At 52.9% G+C, this 24,104-nt stretch overlaps 1 protein-coding gene across 1 annotated transcript; it reads left to right on the forward strand.

The window, feature by feature from the left end:
* The first annotated feature begins 2,132 nt into the window (after positions 1-2,132).
* Positions 2,133-23,795, forward strand: PTPN23 (protein tyrosine phosphatase non-receptor type 23). The gene is made up of 25 exons (XM_090284652.1): positions 2,133-2,291; positions 10,999-11,073; positions 15,256-15,383; positions 15,583-15,659; positions 16,366-16,415; positions 16,549-16,680; positions 16,927-17,007; positions 17,102-17,233; positions 17,317-17,364; positions 17,768-17,824; positions 17,946-18,004; positions 18,190-18,269; positions 18,381-18,495; positions 18,589-18,654; positions 19,040-19,185; positions 19,456-19,767; positions 19,846-20,000; positions 20,095-20,246; positions 20,336-20,515; positions 20,607-22,338; positions 22,416-22,600; positions 22,688-22,792; positions 22,882-23,020; positions 23,103-23,216; positions 23,287-23,795. Exons 1-25 carry the CDS (start codon positions 2,208-2,210, stop codon positions 23,764-23,766), a joined length of 4,884 nt encoding a protein of 1,627 aa, XP_090140778.1. The 5' UTR covers positions 2,133-2,207; the 3' UTR covers positions 23,767-23,795.
* Positions 23,796-24,104: the final 309 nt, after the last annotated feature.

Below are 24,104 nucleotides of genomic sequence, written 5' to 3' on the forward strand. Positions count from 1 at the left end.
CCATCTCTCCTGTTGGGTTGGCCAAAAAGTCCATTACGTTTTTTCCATTAAATAAAAGACACATTTTTAACTTTCACAAATAACTTTACTGATTTGGATATTTTGACTACGGTCTCCCACTATTGGCTTCTAGTGGGCAGAGGCCAGGGGGCTGCTAAGTATCTTCTAATGCATCAGACAGCCCCACAGCAAAGAATTATTTGGCCAAAATGTCAACAGCACCAAGAAACTTTTTTTTTTTTTAGAATGAAGGTTGTTTTATTTATTTGTACAGAGCTGGGAAGGGAGAGAAACATGAATGTGTGAGAGACACCTTCACTGGCTGCTTCTCACACGCCCCCAAATGAGGGCTTGGCCCACAACCCAGGCATGTGCCCTGACTGGGAATCAAATCCTCGACCCCTCGGTTCATAGGCTGGCACTTAATCCACTGAGCCACACCAGCCAGGGCTCTTGCACTTTATTTTTAAAAATATTTTCATTGTGGTAAAATACACCTAATACAAAGTTTACCATTTTAACTATTTTTAAAAAATAATAGATTTGAGACGGAGAAACACATTGATTTCTTGTTCCATCCACTGATGCACTCACTGGCTGATTCCTGTACGTGCCCTGACCAGGAATCTAACCTGCACCCTGGTATACTAGGACGATGCTCCAACCAACTGAACTACCTGGCCATGACCCATTTTAATCATTTTGAAGTGCATAGTTCAGTGGCATTAAATACATTCACATTGTTGTGCACCCAGCACACCCATCCATCCATCTCTAGAACTTCTTCATCATCCCAAACTGAAATTCTACACCCATTAAACATGAACTCCCATGTCCCCTACCCCCAGCCCTTGCAACCACTAGGTACCTTATATAAGTGGAATCACACTGTGTTTGTCGTTTTGTGTCTGGCTTATTTCACTGAGCACAATGTCTTCAAGGTTCATTTATGTGGCAGCACGTGTCAGAATTTTCTTCCTTTCTAAGATGGAATAATAGTCCATTATATGTGTATACCCCATTTTATTTATCCATTCGCCCATTGAAGGACATTTGGTTTGTTTTCACTTTCTGACTATGGCGAGCAATGCTGCTATGACCCTTGGTGTACTTGCATTTATCTTTTGCTCTTACTCTTGATTGAGTCTTGAAAGGTTTTGGGGTCTCAAGAGCAAAAGGGACCTGGGCCTTCCATTGTAGGTGAAGCCTCTCTTCTGAGCCCCGGTCCCACATCCCACGGTCTCTTCCACAGCTCTTGAATAGCTCAAAGGCACCTATCTATATGCGGCTTACTACACCCCTGAGCCTTTGCTCTTTCCTTCCAAACGTGTTCCTTCCCATTTTCCCACGTCAGCTGGAAACTTGGAAATCATCTTTGAAATTTTATTCGCCCCCAGTTCTGACACTTCTTTTCTCCACAATATTTCTCAGATATGTGGGCTGTTTACCCTCCCTTGGCCCCAAACCAACATCACCTGCTTTCCCCTCGTCACTAGTGGACACCTCCGTCTCTTAGGCAGCGCGGGGCCTTCCAGGCGGGCCCAAGTGCACCAGTCCCCAACCAGTTACTCCTTCTTCCAAAGCTCGCCGTTGGGAACAAAACCCCTTGCTCTAGGCAACTCCCTCGGGGCTGTTTTTTTGGGGGGGTGGGGGGCGGCTTGTGTTTTGTTTTGGCAAAGCCTCCACGATGCTCTCCACTTCTCTCAACAGCTGTGGGCTTGAGTAAAGTGACTTAGGGCTCAATTTTCAAAATTTTCAAGTCACCTATTTTGGGCGACCCGCCCGCCCCGTTATCTCTACCATAGCACTTGTCCCCCGACGCTATTTGGGACTACGAATTGATGGGCGCGTGCTCCAAAGCCCTTACCTTGAGAGAGGAGCGCCAGGCCCAGGAGGTCGGGCTGGAAGAAGACCCGCTCGCGCCGCACTGCTCAGCGAAGGAAGGAAGACTGCTACTCTCACGAACTCTAGCCTCCAGGCGGAGGTTCGCTCTCCACGCCTCCTCCGAGGGGAAGACGCACTGCGCATGTGCGAAAGGCTACGCGGCCGGGGCGGGGACTGCATCTCCCAGCAGGCCGTGCGGCCATTCTTTCCTCCCCACGTGACTAGTGCCTTCCGGCGCGGAGGGGCGGGGCGAGGCGCGAGGCTGAGCCAGCAGCTGGAGCAGCGAAGGGGAGCGGCCCGGTGGCCGGCGGGCGCTGTCCGCCATGGAGGCCGTTCCCCGCATGCCCATGATCTGGCTGGACCTGAAAGAGGCCGGCGACTTCCACTTCCAGCCGGCTGTGAAGAAGGTGAGTGCGCCTCCCCCGCCCCCCCGCCTCTGCCGCGTATCTCCGTCGCCTGCCAGCGCGTGACGCCCCCTGCGCGTCCCGCGGCGCCCCGAGCCCTGTGGGGTGGGGCCTTCACTGCTTTCCTCACCCTGGCCCACCCCCCGTTTCTCCGCGCGCCCTCAGACCGCGCTCTCCCTCGGCCGCCCGCAGTTAACACCGCAAGCTCGTCGGAGCCTACTTTTTAACTTCTGTCCTGGGTCATCCACGGTTCCCACCGTGGCACCCCACTTCCTTGGTGTGACGCTCTGGACCTAGCTCTGCCCCGCCTTCCCTCACGCCACTACCGCCCCGCGGGGAGCTGGGGGGGCGGCCCCGACCGTCTGGGTGGTTGCGCGGCGGTGCCTGGCCCCCCGTGCGCCGTCATTCCACGACTGGGCTGGGACGGACGCCGAGGTTGGCTCAGGATATGTGAGAAGAGTGCGGGTGCCAGACCTCTTGACCCTTGGTGCGGTTTTGTCTGGTCTCAGAAGAACCCTATTCGGGAGCACTCGGGACCAAAAGATACGGTTCCATGCCATTTTGGGGAGGCTTGCTGCTTCTCATATGGGCCCGGAGGGATGAACAGTGTTGTAGCTCCCGGAGACACCTTAGCACTCACTGCTCTCCATCTCCAGTCGGACGGAGACAGGCAGGCTGGGCGTCGATGGAAGCAAGGGACTTCCGTGGCGAGATCAGCTGTGGCTGGTAGAGTGTTGATTGGGCATCGGGTGCCCTCTGAGACCGCTGCCTTGGCAAGGGCCACCTGGTCGCATTGAGGGTCTGAGCAGAAGTGAAAAGGAACCACCAGGAGGCGAGTGCAGGCTGGCATCCTTCTAATCCCGACGCGTTTAGAAAAGCAGCTGCAGAGTAAGCCCCAAATAATCCAGGGGGTGCAGGGTGCTTGAGAAAAGAACTGGGAGGACGAAAATGGCTTTGGAAGTAGTTTCCCGAGAAGCCGGCTCACTTCTTCACACCGCCACTGCATTAGTTCAGACACTCAACAGTTTGCGTTCTGCTGAGCCCACCATTTAACCTCTTGGGACCTCTTTTCCTCATTTATAAAGCCAGGAAATGAGATGAATTGATCTGAAATTCCGAGCTTGTGTCACTGTCTGCTCTTTCACACAACTACAGTTCTTTCCCTTCTCCGAATCCCTACCTCTTCATCCTTTTTCTGATGACAGTTGTCTGTGCTGTGTCTTAACCCCCCTCCCCAGCTGTAAGTGACCTGAATGGCACCGCCATGCTCTTCACAGCCCAGTAGGATCCTCTCTGTGTAGTTGGCACCGCGAAGAGTGTCTTAAATGACCGAATGACAGTTGGAAGGGAACGTAGAGATGGTGGCTGTAACGTTATGGAAGTCCAGTGGGTCAAGTCTTAGCTAAGAAGCTCCTAGGAGATGGTTTAGTTTGAACTTAGCCCCTGATGCTTGCTCTGGGAGCTCTCACCTAGGCCATGACTTCCCTGGGAGAACCAAGGCCTCCAAGAGAGGCGTTGCCATTTGCCTGAAGAGGTATCAGCTGCTGAAGCAACAATTTCCTAGTCATCAGCTCTTTTTCTTTGTTTCCCTTTTTTGGAATTGGGAAAAGTACTACCATTTACTTGATAAGATCGTGGCAGTCTGGGTAGGCTGGGCTCAAGAATGGCCACTCCTTCAGGGCAGCCTGGAACTCCCCTCCCGCGGAGGAGACAGCAGAAGCCACTGCAGCCTAGGCACTCTTCCTGGCCTGGACTCCTCTCCCCAGCCCTAGAGCCCCCGCTGCCTCTGCCGCTGGCCCCCTTGTTCTTTTCTACCCTTGCTCTGCGCTGCGGAAACATTCGCCAGTGACTTGGAGCGGAGCGCTCGATTAATTTAGGATAGTAGGATAAAAATTCATTCTGTGAAGGTCAGCTTGGCCTGCACTGTGCTGAGCCATGATGATATAGATGAATAAGAGACAATATCATAGTTTAGTAGAGGAAATTTTAAAGTTAGATGGTGACACTAGTGGAAGAGGAGAAGTATGTGCAGGGTCCAGAAGTACCAGACTAAGGAAGGTCCATTAGGAAGGCTTGCCAAGGAGATGGTTTTGGAGGATGGATTGGAGTTTTCCAGATAGATAAAGATTTCTTTTCTTGTGAGGGTTTAGCTTTTTAAAAACTTTCATAGTGGTTAGTATTGGTTTTCATTCCTGATGGACATACCTTCAGTTATGGGATAATGTGAAGAACTAGGGGAACAGCAGGCTGGGTTTGAGCTGCAGTGCCAGGCTTTCGACAGGGATACCTGGACCTCCAGAATCTCTTAGTGGGGAAGTGCTGCTGGCCCGGCACCTCCTTCCCCGTGCTCTGGAGCCCAGAGTGCTGACTCACTGGAAACTGATCAAGGCTGAGCCTTGAGCGCTTCATCAGCGAGTGATTTGGCCACAGGTGTTAATGTTTGAAGTTTTTTCCCTTCGGATCCCAAACGTCTTCCCTCTGCCCTTAACTAACCGCGCTTGAGCTCAAGTGAAGCTCAGTTGGACTGCAGTGATTCATTCCACTCGGATTCGTTCACTGAGCAAATAGTTACTAAGTGACTCCTGTTGCCAGCCCAGGCAATTCAGGACTGTGTGTGGTGACAAAAATTCCTGCCTTCATCGAGCTTACCATGTAGTGATCCATGTAATAACCCGTCCACAGGACCGATGTGCCCGATGGCAGCCAGCCACCGGCTTCTTGGCCTTCTCCCTCCTCCCACTCCGCTGGATTGACCTCTAGATCACCACTTTCCCACCAGGCTCTTCCAGAGGAACTGCCTGCCACAAAGTCCTTTCCTACAGGAACTTTCACATCTGGTCATTGTCCTTGTTCCGGTCGCTACTGGAATTCCTTTTCTCCTCTTCATCACCCAGGTTGAACTGTACCTCCTCAGGGTTCCTTCAGCTGCCTGGCAGTTGTACCACCCTGCAAATTCAGATGGGTCTTACTGCTCCTATTACTCAGTCGGCCTGCACCACAGAGGACTCACTCCTGTTGCGTCGTCTTGCTGTTCCTATTATTCACATGTAGGCAGAGCCTGGTTTTCAGGTTTGTGGAATTCTTTTCCCTTCCAGATTTCCCACGGGACAGCTGACTCTTTTGAAAAAACTTGCCACTCTCACAGAAAGGGATCTGAGATGACCAGAAGCCTCAAAGGGCCCTGGCCCTCAGCAGTGCCGGTTACCTGTGGTGGTGATTTCTCCTATTTCCCACCACAGATTTGGAGTCACCAGGCCGGTCTGCCTGAGCCTGTCTGCCCATTTGTGTTTTACAATAGAACGGCCCCAGACACAGATGACCTCGATTGTCCAGGTCATTCTTCTCTGATTTGAATCTCATACATCGAAAACCTATATCCATTTCATACTAGATTCTTTCCTTTACTCGGGAAGTGATAAATACTCCCGTGTAAAGAGTGCTTAACAAGTGTTGCTTGAATGACCTAGTCTACTTCCAGCACCTTCCAGGAGATATAACTTGAGTCCTGCTTTTTGGTGGCATTCCGACAAGTTGATGGACCATTCATGAGAGATGTGGGACAGAGGCCCTGAGTGTTAGTTGAGGGAGAGGAGACCAGATGAGGCTGAAGGTCTGTTCTTATCCCCGGTGGTCTTGGCCTGTAATTTGTCTTAGGCTTGCTGACCTCAAGGGGCTGAAGATTTCCCATGGAGATGATGCACCTTTCTCTGAATAAAATTAATCTCGTTAAAGTTTAGTAGCAGAGCACATATTGTATTAATTAAGACTCTGTGTGGGATTCAGTTTTGTGTGTGCTGTGGAACAGTCCAAGGAAGACCTCGTATTTGAGTCAGCCCTGTAAGTGGAGGAAAATGTGTATGGTGAACAAAGGTAATGCTGACATGGGTTATGGCTTTAATTAGCACTGTGAATTTCTAAGGTGTTACATCAAATTAAGAGCAAAAGCTAGGCACCTCTGCCACCCAGAAAAATAAAAAGCATACTCAACGGAATGAGAAATACGGGTATAAGAGAAAGTGACAACCAAGGTGTGTCCCTGGGTCGGGAGTCAGGAAACCTGAATGAACAGTTCTAGCACGACTTGCACACCTCTGGTTCCCATTGTCCTGATCTGTAAAAGAATGGCAGGACCCAAGGCCGTTTCCAGTGATCTCAGCTACCTACAAAATTTTGTGCTGTTTCTCAGAGAAAGAGCAGAGGAACAGCATGAATGTAGCATAGACGTTGAAATCAGACCTGTGTTTAGGTCCCAACTCCTCCACTTAGTAGCTGGGTAACCTTCAGCTCCTAGAAATGATTACACCACTAATCTAGTCCTCACTTTCCTCACCTGTAATATGGAGCAGATAATATACTTCATAAGCTTGTAAGACTCAAGAGTTAACACATGTGAGTCGCTAGTACAGGTGTTGGTGTATTGTAAGCAATATTTTTAGCCTAGCATCTTCTTTCTTGGTTTAGGAAGTAGCTCAGGTCCTCTGGCAGCTCTGAGTCAGACATAGCAGGTCAAATTAACTCCATTTTACAGACAAAAAAACCAAGCCCACATGTCACAGCGACCCAGGGGTGCAACCAGGACTTAATACTCTCACTTTTAACTCCCTTCTTTCCTTCCCCTCCCCTCCCCCACCCACTGGTTCTGATCCCTGAACATGCTCAGTTAACATAGACCTGTCCGTAGGTTTTATTGTTCCTTGAGGAAAGGATCCCCCAACTGCTCTAAAGCCTGGCTGGACTTTGGAGGTCCTCTCTGGTCCCCCAGCCCACAGTAGTTGTGTGGGTGCGTGGGGTCCTCTCAGTGCCTTCTAGGTTCTTACCTGATCGGTGGTGCAGGGTCCAAGCTCTGCGTGCTGCTGGGCCTTCTCAGGCTCTGTCGGGAGCTTCAGATCCTAACCAGACTTTGCTCTGAGCTCTGCAGAGTTCTGGATGATAGAGAGACTGGGAGGTGGTCTCTGTTCTTGACTCTAAGAACCTTCAGCCAGTTTCTTTCCTCTGTTTAGTGGAGGAGTGATCAGCAGTCATAGAGGATTTTCTCAGAGTTCAGAAAATAACCTAACTATGTATATGGACATTCATTTGTTCTTCCATTTTTAAGTTATTTATGAGAACCATATTTAAAAACCAGAATGGGACTTCCAGCCAGGATGGAGGCCTAGACAGACGTGCTAGGTCTCCCTCCACAGCTAAGACGGAATACAACTACCTCAGAACTAGAGACAACCAGAAGTTCCAGAAAATCAAGCTGCTGGAAGTCCAACAGGCAAAGATATAAAGAAGAAACACTCATCCGGACAGATAGGCGGGGTGGAGCTGGGGCAGAGAGGATGCAGTGTGGTGGTGGCAGCAGCAGCAGCAAGCCAGCGGAAAGCCCAGCCACATGTTTTAAAAAGTGGGGAGGACACGTGGGGATCATTCTCAGTTCACAGTCCCAGCGCCGGGGAAAATCAAGCCTCATTGCTTCTGACTGTGCAAACCAGTGGGGGTTGGGGTGGAGGCAGAAACTGCTGGTCTCTCAGCAGAGTCCGCTTGTTTAAAGGGCCCCCATGGGCCTAGAGTGTCCGCAGACCCATCCACTCTGGGGACGACGGCCAGGGCAGCAGCTAGAGGGGCGCCAGTCCCATATGAAAGTGGGAGAATTGCCTGAAATAGGGGCAAGTGCTGAGCAAGCGGCATTGTTCCCTCTCAGACCCCTCCCACACACACAGCACCACAACATGGTGAAATGGGTTGCCCTGTACTGATGAATACCTAAGGCTCTGCCCCTTACAACCTAACAGGAGCAACAGCTCTGCCTAAGACATAGGCAAACAAACAGAGCCTGTCAAGATGATACAGAGCAGTATGGCCCAAAGGGGGAAACGAATCAAGGTTCCAGTGGGAGAACTAAGCGATGAGGAGATAGCCAGCCTCACAGACGAGACAGACAACCTAACAGGCAAGGAGATAGCCAACCTAACAGATGCAGAATTCAAAACACTGGTGATAAAGATGCTCATAGGCTTGACAGATGTGCTTGAGTACAGCAAACAGAGAAGGGAAGTGAAGGCTATGCTAAATGAAGCTAAGGAAAATGTACACAAAACCAATGGTGAAAGGAAGGAAACCAGGGTTCAAGTCAATGATTTGGAACATAAGAAAGATATAACCAGTACAGAATGAGGAAACAAGAATTGAAAAAAATGAGGAAAGGCTTAGGAGCCTTTGGGACAACTTTAAACATGCCAACATCCGAATCATAGGGATGCCAGAAGGAGAAGAGGAAGTGCAAGAAATTGAAACCTTAAATATAATGAAGGAAAACTTCCCAAATTTGGTGAGGGAAATAGACATACAAGTCCAGGAAGCACAGAGAGTCCCAAACAAGGTAGACCCAAAGAGGACCACACCAACATACATCATAATTAAAATGCCAAAGGTTCAATATAAAGAGAAAAATCTTAAAAGCAGCAAGAGAAAAGCAAAGAGTTACCTACAAAGGGATGCCTATAAGACTATCAACGGATTTCTCAAAAGAAACTGCCAGGCAAGAAGGGACTGGCAAGAAGTATTCAATGTGATGAAAAGCAAGGACCCACAACCAAGATTACTCTTATCCAGCAAAGCTATCATTTAGAGTAGAAGGGCAGATGAAGTGCTTCCCAGACAAGGTAAAGCTAAAAGAGTTCATTATCACCAAGACATTATATGAAATGTCAAAGGGACTTATTTAAGAAAAAGAAGATCAAAACTGTGAACCCTCAAATGACAAACTCACAACTATCAACAACTGAATCTAAAAAATAAAAACAGTATTCAACTAAGCAGACCAGAATAGGAACAGAATCATAGGTATGGGGATCATTTGGAGGGTTATCATCTGGGAGGGGGTAGGGAGAGAAATGGGGAAATGGTGCAGGGATTAAGAAGCATAACTGGTAGGTACAAAATAGACAGGGATGTTAACAATATAGGAAAGGGTGAAGCCAAAGAACTTATATTGCATGACCCATGGACATGAACTAAGGGGGGGATGAGATTGCTGGAGGGAAGCGGGGGTACTGGAAAGAGGGGAGCAAAGGGGAGAAAAATTGGGACAACTGTAAAAACATAATCAATAAAATATACTTAAAAAGAACCAGAATGGATTGGTCTCATTTGTGGCCAAGAACATGGGCTCTGGAGCCCCAAATACGTGGGTGTCCATCATTGCCCACCATTTGCTAGTGCTTTGACCTTGGCAAATGCCCTAACCTCTTTGCCTCATTTTCTCAGGTGTAAAATGGTGGTGGTAATAGTACCTCCCTCTTTGGATTTTTGTAGGGATTGAGTCCTGTTAGGTGCTCAGTGCAGTGCCTGGCCCATGGTAGGTGCTCCATAAATTTTGCTGCTGATGCTGATCTTAGAGGAGAAAGGAGATACAGGCAGAAGGTGACCTCGAGGTACAGACAGTTTGCTGGGGGTGGGGCAGCCTTTCCCGCCCCTTCAGCGTTGTCCTTTGGCCTCTGTCTCCCTGGGCCTCTAGGCTTCGTTTTTCCTTCCTTTCTCCAGCCTCAGGGTGGGCAGACTAAAACCTCTCACCAGAAGAGAATTCCCATTTAGTCAAGTATTCCCTATAGCTCAGACCACATTTAATTTTAATTTTGTGGGTTTTTACAAACGACTTTATTTATTTTTAGAGAGAGGGGGAGGGAGCAAGAAAGACAAGGAAAGAAACATCTATCAGTTGCCTCTCACACGCCCTCAACCAAGGACCTGGCCTGCAACCCAGGCACGTGGGAATTCGACTAGGAATTGCAACAGCAACCTTCTGGTTCCCAGGATGATGCCCAGTCCGCAGAGCCACACCAGTCAGAGCTGTTTTTTAAAAGAACTTTAAATTTTATTCATCAGTTTCAGTTTCCAGTCAGTATTATTTTGCATTAGTTCCGATTGTACAGCCCGGTGGTTAGACAGTCATATACTTCACAGTGTCCCCCCGCTGTCCCCAGTGCCCGCCGGGCAGCACACAGTATTAGCCTGATGTTGTTCACTGTGTTCACTGTGTTGCTTCCCAGTTGATGTAGGTGAAGAAGCGGCCCTTTGGTCTGGACCGGGCCTCCAGGCCGGTGCGTGTGCTCAGGTGGGGATTGGGCGGGCATGCCAGTTTCCTCTGGTGTGGGCAGTGACCCCCCCACCCCCACTGTCTGGGTCCCCCGTCTGCGGGCCTATCCTCACAGAGGAGGACACGCAGTCACAGGTCTGTGGTGCCCTACCCCAGCTAGGAGGATGGGCTGATGAAGACTCACTCCCACTCTTGTTGGTGCCTTTTGCCCACATTTGCTTTCGGGTTAGGATTATGGTTTTCGACCCCAGAACACAGCAGGGTGCAGCCCTTGAGGGAGGCTTGAATATATGGCCAGCGTGGGAGTGCGCAGCAGGGTCCCATCGCGCCCTGGGCCAGCAGGGTCCCGGACATCATAGGGAGGGCCGCAGCGTGATGAGGGCCGGCCTGGGGTTCAGGTAGGTCGACCGGCCTTGCTTTCCATTGTGCCCCAAGGAGGCGGCTTGGGGGGTCAGCACCTCGGTGCTCCGCTGCCGTTGAGTTTCTGGTGGTCTGGGAGGTGAGCTCGTGCTTGGAGGTCTGGCCTTGATCCTGAGCCCTCACGGGTGATTGTGAGAACTCGGAGTGCGGAGTGGGAGCAGGGGCGTCTCCTCTATCCTTGGTTTCCATTCCTCTCTCCTCTCTCTCTAGTTTGTCCTGAAGAATTATGGAGAGAATCCAGAAGCCTACAATGAGGAACTGAAGAAGCTGGAGTTGCTCAGACAGGTAGGAGGATAATATTTTTATGCAGGTGTGACAGGATTGATAGGTAAAGACACCGCCTGCAACTGTGCTCTTATTTTAACTTAGTGTTTCTTCCTCTGTAAAAATAAAAATAATGATAGAAAAATTGGAAAATACTAAAAAGCAAAAAAGGAAAAAAAAGACAATTGTAAAAATCATTTTTACAATTTATATATATTTAAAGTTTTTATTTACATATTATATATATGTATATACATGCACATACACTGTACAAAACCAACCAGAGTAGGCTCTGGCTTCAGCTATGGTCACATTCTGAGATACTGGGGATTAGGACTTCAATATATGAATTTGGGGAGGGGGGCACAATTCAGCCTATAACACCATTCGTAAGGGTATATTTCTGGGCTTTATCTTGCATTCTGTTGGTCTGTATGTCTGTCTTTATGTCAGTACCACACTCTTTTAATTATTATAGTTTTGTAATAAGTTTTGAAAACAGGAATTGTGAAATCTCTAACTTTGTTCCTCTTTTTCAAGATTGTTTTGGCTATAATCAAATAGACAAATTCATATCCCATGAGTTTTAAAATGGATTTTTCTGTTTCTGCAGAAAATACTGTTGAGATTTTGATGTGGATTGAATTGAATTCTTAAAAAGTAAAATCTAAAAATGTAGATCACTTTGGGGAGTTTTGGTGCCTTAACAATAATAAGTCTTCTAATACATGAATACAGGTTATTTTAAAATTTATATAATGTCTTTAATGACAAATAAAAAAGACATTTATTTAATGTCTAATTTCTTTCAGCAACATTTTATAATTCCAGAATACAAGTCTTTTGCCTTTGGTTCAGCTTATTCCTAGTAATTTATTTTTTGTTGCTATTGTAAACATTTATTATTTAAGTTTTTTTAGAGAGAGAGGAAGGGAGAGGGAGATAGAAAAACATTGATGTGAGAGAGAAACAATGATTGGTTGCCTCCTGTGTGTACCCCGACCTAGAATTGAACCTGCAACCTAGGTATGTGCCCTCACCGGAAATTGAACCCACAACCTTTTGGTATACGGGATGACACTCCAACCAACTGAGCCACCCGGCCAGGGCATAGTTTTGTTTTTGTTTTAATTTTCCATTGCAAATGTATAGAGACAACTGGTTTTTGTGTACTGATTTCTATTCCTGCTGAATTTATTATTTATAACAGATGTTTTTGTGGAACCTTTAGCACATTCTGCATATCAGATGATGTCTGTGAACAGAGATCATTTTCCTTCTACCTTTTCAATTTGTATGCCTTTTCTTTCTTTTTTTAAAAAATATTTATTTTTAGAGAGAGAGGGGACAGGGAGGGAGAAATGGAGGGAGAGAAACATAGATTGGCTGCCTCCCACATGTGCCTCAACTGGGGACCGAACTCACAACCCAGGCATGTGCCCTGACTGGGACTTGAACCTGCAACTCTTTGTTTCATGGGATGACACCCAACCAACTGAGCCACACCAGTCAGGGCCCTTTCATTTCTTTTTCATGCCTGATTACTCTGGCTGGGACTTCCATTACTATGTTAATACAGGTGGTGAAAATTAGGCATCCTTATCTTGTTCTTGGTCTTGGAAAGCCTCGGTTTTTTACCATTTGGTATGATGTTAGCATAGGGCTTTTCATATATGGCTTTTATTAAGTTGAAGTAAAGGATCTGATCTATTTTTTTAATGTATTTTATTGACTATGCTATTGCAGTTGTCCCAGTTTTTCCCCTTTGCCCACCTCCACCTGGTGCCCCCATTCCCTCTAGCAGACCCCTCCTATAGTTCGTGTCCATTGGTCATGCATATAAGTTCTTTGGCTACTCCATCTCCTCTACTGTTCTTCACATCCCCCTTTTTATTTTATACCTATGAATTTGTACTTCTTGATCCCTGCATTTTTTTCCCCTTCTCCCCCTACCCCTCCCAGCTGATAACCACCCAAATTATCTTCATATCTATGATTTTGTTCCTCTTCTGGTTGTTTGCTTAGCTTGGTTTTTAGATTCAGTTGTTGATAGTTTTGAATTTATTGCCGTTTTAGTGTTCATCATTTTGATCTTCTTTTTCTTATATAATTCTTTTTAACATTTTATATAATAACAGCTTGGTTATGATGAACTCCTTTAGCCTTTACCTTGTCTGGGAAGCACTTTATCTGCCCTTCCATTCTAAATGATAACTTTGCTGGACAGAGTCATCTTGGTTGTAGATCCTTGCTTTTCATTACTTTGAATACTCCCTTCTTACCTGCAAAGTTTCTTTTGAAAAGTCAGCTGCCAGTCTATGGGAACTCCTTTGTAGGTAACTCTGCTTTTCTCTTGCTGCTTTTAAGATTCTCTCTTTATCTTTAACCTTTGGCATTTTAATGATGATGTATTTTGGTGTGGTCCTCTTTGGGTCCAACTTGTTTGGGATTCTGTGTTTCTTGGACTTGTAAGTCTGTTTCCAAATTAGGAAAATTTTCTTTCATTGTTTTTTCCAAATAGTTTTTCTTGCTCTTCTTCTTCTCCTTCTGGTACCCCTATGAGTCAGATGTTGACACGTTTGGAGATGTCCTAGTAGCTCCTTAGTCTATCCTTGTCTTCTTGAATTCTTTTTTTCTTCTTGCTGTTCTGATTGAATGCTTTTTTCTTCCTTATATTCCAAATTGTTGATTTGATTCTCGGCTTCACCTCCTCCACTGTTGGTTCCCTGTAGATTTTTCTTTATTTCACTTAATGTAACTTTCACTTCTGCCTGTTTGTTTTTTAATGCCGTTGCAGTACCTGATGATTTCTTTTAGCATCCTGAAAACCAGTGTTTTGAACTCCGCATCTGATAATGTTCTGATAATGTTGGTTAAATCCATTTCGTTTAGTTCTTTTTCTGCAGTTTTGTTCTGTTCTTTCATTTGGGCCTTATTTCTTTGTGTCCTCAATTTAGCAGCTTCCCTGTGTTTGTTTATGTGTGTTAGGTGGAGCTGCTTTGACTCCCTGTCTTAATCATGTGTTCTGTCTGGATGAATGTGGCTTTAGGTCTTTGGTTGTCGGACTTACAGCTCGATTTTCTGATGAATCTGGGTGGTATTTGTCTTGTAGTCTAGTTGTAATTTTTGCTGTAGTTGTGTGTGCATCTGCCTCTTGGACGTATCTTCTTTGCTCTTCTGTTTGCTTGAGCAGAGGGGTCATTTGCTTTGTTTTGTTCCCAAAATAGGAATAGCTTTATTGTTTTTTTTTAATTGTGTTTTTTTCTGTTACCATTTATCCACCTTATACCTCTTCCACCTCCCTCCACCCCCTTCCCCCTGCAGTCAACACACTACTGTCCATGTCAGTGAAGCTTTATTGCTTATTATAAAAACTGAAAGTGTTCACTATAAAGAACGCATGAATAATAAAAGAATTAAATATATATAGAGAGAGAATAAGATAAATTGCTTAAATACTATTGTCCGGGGATAGGCCCTAAACTTTTTGGTATATAATCTTATAGATTTTTATCTTTGTCTATTTTTGTAGTTTGACATCAGTGCCTATATATTACATCAACGAAATCATACAATTCATCAGTTATATACCTTTTTTCCCCCAACAATAAATATGTGGGCATCTTAACACCATATATAGTTATTACAGTATTATTGACTGTAGTCCATAATGTCATACTTTACACCCCCATGACTTTTATTAACTATCGATTTGTACTTATCCATTCACCGTTTTCACCCAGCCCCCCACCCCCTGCATGGAAACCATCAGTCTGTTCTCTGTGTCTGTGCGTCTGTTCCAGTTTTTTTTAAACAACCCTCTTTAATGGAAGTTTTGGTGGTGATCAGTATTGGACCCTGTGACAAATATCCTTGTATGCCCACTCAAATAATCACACTTCTGGATATCTCTTGCTGTATATTTTTAGATATTGAACTGTGGGTCAGATTGAAGTCTGTGAAAGATTCTAATGCATGTTGTAAACTGCCTTCCAGAAAGGTGGGCCTGGTTCCACCACCAGCCCTGGCCGGTGGGACCACTCGGTGAATGACCACAGGTGCAGCGGCGGGCTTTCTTTGGGTCCCCTGGGGTGTGCGGTGTTGTGGCTCTGATGCATATTTCCTGGGCATTTTGGGGAAGACAGACCTACCTGTCCTCTACCCCAAGTAATGGCAGGCCTGCTTTTCCCACCTGCCCTCCAGAATGCTGTCCGAGTCCCACGGGACTTTGAGGGCTGCAGTGTCCTCCGCAAGTACCTAGGCCAGCTGCACTACCTGCAGAGTCGGGTCCCCATGGGCTCAGGCCAGGAGGCTGCTGTTCCTGTCACCTGGTGAGAGCTGCCTGGGGGGGCGTCTGGGTACTGGGGATGCCCCTCCCTTCTCCTTGCTGCAGAGGGTGAGGAGCAGCTTGGTGTGGTCACCCAGGGCCTCCCTCCCTCCAACCCTACACTGGGGTGGTTGGTCCCCTCACCTGGTCTCAGGGTCCTGGCCAGCTCCTTCCCTCCGATGACTGGTGTGGCGTTTCTGCAGGACTGAGATCTTCTCTGGCAAGTCTGTGGCCCACGAGGACATCAAGTACGAGCAGGCCTGCATTCTCTACAACCTTGGTGAGCAGCCTAAGCCCTTCCTCACGGTCCTGCCGCCCTGGGTCTCAGCTGAGCACCAGGCCACAAGAGCAGTGGGCTGCCGGAGGGAAGACGCCTGGGTTCTGACCCTCCACTGCCTTCCCCGCCATCTCCGCCAGCGCCTCTTTTCTGGGCCACAGGGAGCCACCCTGCAGGGAGAGGCCCCTCTGGGGCTGGCTGCCACGTGGTGTGCCGCTGTAGGTTTCAGCTGGAAGGGATGGCCAAGGTGGCCTCTCTTTTTTGACTAGCGAGCTCCTGATCCCCTTTTGACTCTGGGCTGCCTCAGGCAGTGGGAAGACAAGGTTGGCCTCAGCCGGCCCTGCTGTCCACCGTGACGGCTCGGCCCCATCCTCACTCGGGAAGAGCTTAGGGAGCCAGCCCTGGAGTCCTGCGGAGGCATCGCTGAAGCTTCTAGACGGACCCTCTAGGCTGGGCTCTGTGGACAGGAACCCCGCCTTCGTCCACTTGCACTCCTGCTTGGTGCGTAGCAGGACACAGAGGGGCTTGGCCGGCCTTCGGAGCCTCCCCGTGTGCTCCACCTTTGGGGTGTCCTTGGGCCAGCTGCTCCAGTTCTCAGACCCCTGTGTTCCTGAACATGGGTGACAACACTGCCCCCTCTGCCTTACTGTTAACACGGGTGTGGGCAGCACCCCCAGACTAGCCCTGACGCTGTCCTCTGCCTCCCCAGGTGCACTGCACTCCATGCTGGGGGCCATGGACAAGCGGGTGTCTGAAGAGGTGAGGAGGGGTGGGGCTGTGGGCGGGACATCGGACGTAACCAGGTCAGGCTGCTGCGGGGCCTCGGCCTGCAGGGCTGAGTGAGTCCTGCCCTACGGAGGTGGACGCGGTAGCTGCTCCTCTTCCTCCCCAGGGCATGAAGGTCTCCTGCACTCACTTCCAGTGTGCCGCAGGCGCCTTCGCCTACCTGCGCGAGCACTTCCCTCACGCCTACAGCGTGGACATGAGCCGCCAGATCCTCACGCTCAACGTCAACCTCATGCTGGTGAGCAGGTGTTCTTTTTGGAACGAGCTGAATTCAGGCCCTGTGCACATGGCGGTGCAGGACAAGCGGGGGCCTTGGCTTTGCCCTTAGCGCGCCAGGCGGAGCAGGAGCAAGGCTGGGCTTCTCCGAGTCGGGGAGGCTGGAGAGGAGAGGGCTCGAAGAGGGGGGTCCCTGCGGTCTGCCCGCTGGGAAGGGCGAGGCCTGTGGGTGAGCGAGGGTGTGCACCTGCTGCTGGTGTGGTCCTAGGGGCAGGCTCAGGAGTGCCTTCTGGAGAAGTCGATGTTGGACAACAGGAAGAGCTTTCTGGTGGCCCGCATCAGTGCACAGGTAGGGGCGGGGTGGACGGTGGCCCCCACGGACCCGACAGCAAGCCTTCGGTTTACTGGTGACACCCCAGTGACGACCCCGTCCTGGCCACCAGGTGGTGGATTACTACAAGGAAGCCTGCCGGGCCCTGGAGAACCCTGACACCGCCTCACTGCTCGGCCGGATCCAGAAGGACTGGAAGAAGCTGGTGCAGATGAAGATCTACTACTTCGCGGCTGTGGCCCATGTGAGAGCACTGGGGCCCCTGGCCCTGGGCTGGGGGTGTTGCCGCAGCTTCGGAAATAAGTGACATCTCTCCTCCTTTCCCAGCTGCACATGGGGAAGCAGGCTGAGGAGCAGCAGAAGTTTGGGGAGCAGGTGAGTCATGGTGAGGAGAGAACTGAGGACTAGTTCCAGCCTCGTTAGTGAGGTGCCTGCGGGGTCCCTTCCCTTACACAATAGGGGCAGGGGTCTTCTCTCACCTCTCACCGCCCCACACCTGGACAACCCCCAGCTGTGGGCCTGGTGTGTCCCACCTTCCTGAGGGGACTGAGGAGGCACAGCTGACCCCCGCAGAGGGCCCGGCTGGGTGGAGGCTAAGCTGTGGGTGGAGCACCGTGTGACTCTGCCACTGCGCTGTTGCTTTGGCGGGCACCCGGCTGCCTCCTCAGTTTCTTGCCTGTAATGGGTCATCTGATGGCCAGGCAGGGCTCCATGGAGTGACAGGAGGAGAGTCCAGGCAGGGACAGGCTGACCAGGCTCTGCCCGCTGTTCCCCACAGGTCGCATACTTCCAGAGTGCCCTGGACAAGCTCAATGAAGCCATCAAGTTAGCCAAGGTAAAGCTGAAGAAGGGCCTGGCTGCCCCTCAGCGCCGAGTATCGGGAGCAAGCCTGGCAGGCTGGGGGTGTCTTGGCACTGGCTGTAGTGGACGCTGAGCCCCTGCACCCCACCCCACAGGGCCAGCCTGACACTGTGCAAGATGCACTTCGCTTCACTATGGACGTCATTGGAGGAAAGTGAGTCTGTGGGGTTGGGGGTGGCCCTGAGTCCTGCGCAGTGGGAAGCGGCTTGGCCCTCTGCCTGCGCCTTTGGAAGGAAGCGGCCAGTGCCAGAGGGCAGGGGCCTACGTGGGAGGCCGGCTCCTGGATTCCTGCTGATTGTCTGAGACTCCCCACTCACTGCCCCTTCTCTGGACCCCCAGGTACAATTCTGCCAAGAAGGACAATGACTTCATCTACCACGAGGCTGTCCCAGCATTGGACACCCTTCAGCCTGTGAAAGGTCTGCATCTAGGGGAGGCCGAGGACCGGGGGGGGGGGTGCGAGGGCGAGCAGCCCGGAGGCGGACCTGAGGTTTGCATGGCCTGGTCTCCGACTTTCCTCTCCCTCCCAGGCGCCCCCTTGGTGAAGCCCTTGCCAGTGAACCCCACAGATCCAGCTGTCACGGGCCCTGACATCTTCGCCAAACTGGTACCCATGGCTGCCCATGAAGCCTCGTCACTGTACAGGTGGGTGGGAGGGGCTGGCCTTGTCCTTTGCATGGGCGGGATTGCGATGTCTCGAGACACAGGCTTCCGCCAACTGCCCTGTCCCTTCTGTAGTGAGGAGAAAGCCAAGCTGCTTCGGGAGATGATGGCCAAGATTGAGGACAAGAATGAAGTCCTGGAGTGAGTGTGGGGCTGGGGGTGGGAGGCATGCGGGTTACAAACCAGAGCTTGGTGGGTCCCTAGTCTGCCTCAACAGGGGAGTAGCTAAGGGTTTCCCCGCTCTGCCCCCTCCCCCCTGTCCAAGGTCACACGTGCTAGATTTTTAAGGTGAGAGTCACAGGCCTTGAGAGGGTATGTCCCCTCTGTCCCAGTGTTTTCAGCAGTACCCTGGGCATGTTCTGGGGGCCAGGCCAGGCCTTGGGGTGAAGGGTCAGGATGCTGATGTGCAGTCTGCTAGGACCTCAGACCTATCTTTAGTTGTGAGGGGCTTACTCTAGTGTGCTCCTTTTATATGTGAGGACTTGGGTCAGCACCCAGCACCCACCTGGTTCTGGTGCCCCTACAGCCAGTTCATGGATTCAATGCAGCTGGACCCTGAGACAGTGGACAACCTTGACACGTACAACCACATCCCGCCGCAGCTCATGGAGAAGTGTGCGGCCCTCAGCGTCCGGCCTGACACTGTCAAAAACCTTGTCCAATCCATGCAAGGTGTGTGTAGGAGGGTGGGAACAACAAAGTCACCTACTGTGGCCTTCTCCATGTCCCCTGTTCGCCCAGGGTGGAGGCTGCACCTCTCCAAGCACCTGGCCCACATACCCTCCCCCACGCCACACCTTGTGTCTCCAGTGCGCAGGGAGTGCTGGGCTGTACCCAAGGCCTTGACTAAGGGGGCAGTTCTGTGTTCTAGGGGATAGGCCAGAGTGGGTGCCTGGTCTCCCTGCTGCAAAAGCTGTTCCCCTTCCCCATACACACCCTCAGTGCTGTCCGGCGTGTTCACGGACGTGGAGGCCTCGCTGAAGGACATCAGGGACCTGCTGGACGAGGACGAGCTACTAGACCAGAAGTTGCAGGAGGCAGTGAGCCAGGCAGGGGCCAGCACAGCAGGGGCCAAGGCCGAGCTGGCGGAGGTGAGGCGGGAGTGGGCCAAGTACATGGAGGTCCACGAAAAGGCGTCCTTCACCAACAGCGAGCTGCACCGTGCCATGAACCTGCACGTCAGCAACCTCCGCCTGCTGAGCGGGCCCCTGGACCAGGTCCGAGCGGCCCTGCCCACACCAGCTCTTACCCCAGGTGAGCACCGCCCATCCTGTGCCCACGGGCTAAGACGTCGGGGGCTTCTCTGTCCTCACTGACCACTGCTGCCCCCAGAGGACCAGGCTGTACTACAGAACCTGAAGCGCATCCTGGCCAAGGTGCAGGAGATGCGGGACCAGCGCGTGTCTCTGGAGCAGCAGCTACGGGAGCTTATCCAGAAGGATGACATCACTGCCTCGCTGGTTACCACGGACCACTCGGAGATGAAGGTGGGGAGGGCGGTGAGCGGCGGGCTGCTGACTTTGGGCTCCACCCTTAGGTGGCAAAGCCTTGAGTGTCCTTCACCCCCCAATGTCCCCTCAGAAGCTGTTCGAGGAGCAGCTGAAGAAGTACGACCAGCTGAGGGTGTACCTGGAGCAGAACCTGGCTGCCCAGGACAACGTCCTCCGGGCGCTGACCGAGGCCAACGTGCAGTACGCGGCAGTGCGGCGGGTGCTCGGCGACCTGGACCAGAAGTCAGTGCCTGGCCCCGTGCTCTTGCCCAGAGTCCTGTCCCGAGCTTGGCTCCAGCTGCTCACCTCCCGCTGGTCCTTCTGCCCGCCAGGTGGAACTCGACACTGCAGACCCTGGTGGCCTCCTATGAAGCCTATGAGGACCTGATGAAGAAGTCCCAAGAGGGCAAGGACTTCTACGCAGACCTGGAGAGCAAGGTGGCCGCTCTCCTCGAACGGGCACAGTCTGTCTGCCAGGTCCGCGAGGCTGCCCGCCAGCAGCTCCTGGACAGGTGGGTGTGGCCCTGGGGCCATGGGGCAGCTGCAACCCAGATCCGGTCTGGGCTGATGGGGGCTGGCTCCACTTCTTACCTGGTCCCGCAGGGAGCTGAAGAAGAAGCCACCACCACGGCCCACAGCCCCCAAGCCACTGCTGCCCCGCAGGGAGGAGGGTGAAGCAGGGGAGACAGGAGACCCACCTGAAGAGCTGCGCAGCCTGCCCCCCGACGCCTTCCTAGGAGCTACTGCCGCACTCCCCTTTGCCCCCGGCCGTTTCCCCAGCTCCGTGGGCCCAGGAGCCCACTATGTCTCAGGCCCCTTACCTCCTGGCAGCTACTCAGGCCCCACACAGGTATTGCAGCCCAGGGTCCCCCAGGCCTCAGGGCCCCCTGCAGTGGCCATGGTGCCTGGACCTATTTACTCAGCTCCTGCCTACGCACCAGAGCTGGGCCTTGGGCCCCGGTCTTCCCCCCAGCACAGTGTGGTGAGCAGTCCCTATGGGCGAGTAGGGCCTCACCCCCCCGTTGCAGGTCTGCCCTCAGCCCCACCCCCCCAGTTCTCAGGCCCAGAGTTGGCTGTGGGGGTCCGGCCAGCCACGACCACAGTAGACAGTGTCCAGGCTCCCATCTCTAGCCACCCAGCACCCCGACCAAGCCCCACCCCTGTTCCTCCCCAACCCTGCTTCCCAGTGCCCCCAGCCCAGGCACAGCTCATGCTCTACCCCTATCCTCTGGGACCCAAGCAGCCCCTCACAGCGCCCCCAGCCCAGCACTTTTCTCCTGGGATCCCCGCAGGTTTTCCAGCCCCAAGGATTGGGCCCCAGCCCCCCATTCATCCCACACGAGTGGCATTTGGGCCCCAACCCCCTCAACAGCCCCTTCCACTCCAGCATCCTCACCTCTTCCCATCCCAAGCTCCAGGACTTATAGCCCCCCAGCCCCCCTACCCCTTTGCCCCGCAGCCTGGTGTCCTGGGGCAGCCACCACCCCTACACACCCAGCTCTATCCTGGCCCCTCTCAGGATCCCTTACCCCCTCACTCAGGGGCGCTGCCTTTCTCCAGCCCTGGACCCCCTCATCCTCCCCACCCCCCCCTGGCATATGGTCCTGCCCCTCCCCCGAGGCCCCTGGGCCCCCAGGGAGCCCCTCTCTCCATTCAAGGACCCTCACCTACTGGCCAGGCCACCCCTAGTCCCCACCTGGTGCCTTCACCTGCCCCATCACCAGCACCTGGCCCCACGCCGCCTCGGCCCCCTGCAACGGAGCCACCCCCCGGCCTGCGCCGGGGCACTGCAGCTGCAGACCTGCTGTCCTCCAGCCCAGAGAGCCAGCACGGTGGCACACAGCCTCCTGGGGGTGGGCAGCCCCTGCTGCAGCCTACCAAAGTGGATGCGGCTGAGGGCTGGCGGCCACAGGCCCTGCGGCTGATTGAGCGGGACCCCTATGAGCACCCTGAGAGGCTGCAGCAGTTGCAGCAGGAGCTGGAGGCCTTTCGGGGCCAGCTGGGTGATGCTGGGGCCCTGGACACTATTTGGCGGGAGCTGCAAGACGCCCAAGAACACGATGCCCGTGGACGCTCCATTGCCATTGCCCGCTGCTACTCGCTGAAGAACCGGCACCAGGACATCATGCCCTATGACAGCAACCGTGTGGTTCTGCGCTCGGGCAAGGATGATTACATTAACGCCAGCCGTGTGGAGGGGCTCTCACCATACTGCCCGCCATTGGTGGCTACCCAGGCCCCTCTGCCTGGCACAGCTGCTGACTTCTGGCTCATGGTGCACGAGCAGAAAGTGTCAGTCATTGTCATGCTCGTGTCTGAGGCAGAGATGGAGAAGGTGAGAAGGGAGAGGCTGGGGGGGGTGCCCGGGAGGGATCTTGGAAAAGTAGCCCTAACCTTCCTCTCCTGTCTCAGCAAAAGGTGGCACGCTACTTCCCCACTGAGAGAGGCCAGCCCATGGTGCACGGTGCCCTGAGCCTTGCACTGAGCAGTGTCCGTACCACTGAGACCCACGTGGAGCGGGTGCTGAGCCTGCAGTTCCGTGACCAGAGCCTCAAGCGCTCACTCGTGCACCTCCACTTCCCCACCTGGCCCGAGCTGTGCGTCTGTGGCCCTGGGTGGCTGGGGACACTGGGAGGGGTGGTGAGGCCCTCATGTCAGGCCTGACTCAGCTCCCACCCCTGCAGAGGCCTGCCCGACAGCCCTGGCAACCTGCTGCGCTTCATCCAGGAGGTACATGCGCATTACCTGCACCAGCGTCCCTTGCACACGCCCGTCGTCGTGCACTGCAGGTAGCTGGTCATTAGGCTGTGGGGAAGGGGCAGCTGCCATAGGGTCCCCCGCTGCAGGCTCTTGGCTTCAACCCCCCTTCCTGCCACAGCTCCGGCGTGGGCCGCACGGGGGCCTTCGCGCTCCTCTACGCGGCCGTGCAGGAGGTGGAGGCGGGGAACAGGCTCCCTGAGCTGCCTCAGCTGGTGCGGCGCATGCGGCAGCAGAGGAAGCACATGCTGCAGGAGAAGGTAAGGGGCCCGGGCGCTGGGACAGGCACCTGCTCCGGGTGACCGGCTCCCTCCAGCTGACCAGGCCCCATGTGCTCTGCAGCTGCACCTCCGGTTCTGCCACGAGGCGGTGGTGAGACACGTGGAGCAGGTCCTGCAGCGCCACGGCGTGCCCGTGCTGTGCAGACCCGCGGCCGGCACGGGCATCAGCCAGAAGGTAAGGACAGGGCTGTTGGGACGGCCGCAGCCTCGCAGATCCCCGTCTTCACCGACTTCAATCTTTTCAGAATCACCTTCCGCAGGACTCGCAGGACCTGGTCCTCGGTGGAGATGTGCCCATCAGCTCCATCCAGGCCACGATTGCCAAGCTCAGCATCCGGCCCGCTGCAGGCTTGGACTCCCCGGCCGCCTGCCTGCCGGGCCCTGTAGAGCCCCCAGGCCCACTGCCAGCCAGCCTGCCGGAGCCCACCCAGCTCCCATCCTCCTCCCCACCCCCTCCCTCTTCACCCCTGCCCGAGGCCCCCCAGCCTGAAGAGGAGCAGCCAGTTCCTGAGGCCCCCAGCCTGGAGCCCCCGTCCTCCTCCCTGGAGCTGCTGGCCTCTCTAACCCCCGAGGCCTTCTCCCTGGACAGCTCCTTGCGGGGAAAGCAGCGGATGAGCAAGCAGAACTTCCTGCAGGCCCACAATGGGCAGGGGCTGCGGGCTGCCCAGCCCACTGACGATCCCCTCAGCCTCCTGGATCCACTCTGGACTCTCAACAAGACCTGACCAGGCTTTGCCCGCTCGATCCTTACACCACATCTCGCTGGTCTGCCTGTGCCCAACAGGGCCTCGAGGTGGGCCTGCTCTTTCCCTCCCATTCCTGCTGCCTCCAGCCCTCCCTGGTCCAGCCCACACCCCTGTGGGGTGCCGATGTATCACAGGCCTTGGAGTCAGGTTCTGTTCCTTTGTGGGACCTGACATTTTTCAGCTCTTTGCTGTTGAAGTAATAAACTAACCTGTTCTGTGGCCAGCGTCGGCACCTTGAGTGAGCTTGGGTGGGTGGTAGGGTGGCCTTGGGGCCACTCTTGGCTTCCACGCCCCTGAAATCGTTAAGAGGGCCGCCC

This window comes from Furipterus horrens, unplaced genomic scaffold (genome assembly GCF_987537825.1).
Source record: "Furipterus horrens unplaced genomic scaffold, mFurHor1.1.pri manual_scaffold_7, whole genome shotgun sequence".
NCBI lineage: Eukaryota > Metazoa > Chordata > Mammalia > Chiroptera > Furipteridae > Furipterus > Furipterus horrens.

What these genes read in the sequence shown, in the direction of transcription:
- PTPN23 (XM_090284652.1), top strand. Translation starts at nt 2,208, where the DNA reads ATGGAGGCCGTTCCCCGCATGCCCATGATCTGGCTGGACCTGAAAGAG. An exon ending in TCCAGCCGGCTGTGAAGAAG is followed by an intron (nt 2,292 to 10,998) that starts GTGAGTGCGCCT and finishes CTCTCTCTCTAG; the next exon opens with TTTGTCCTGAAGAATTATGG. An exon ending in GCACGGGCATCAGCCAGAAG is followed by an intron (nt 23,217 to 23,286) that starts GTAAGGACAGGG and finishes CAATCTTTTCAG; the next exon opens with AATCACCTTCCGCAGGACTC.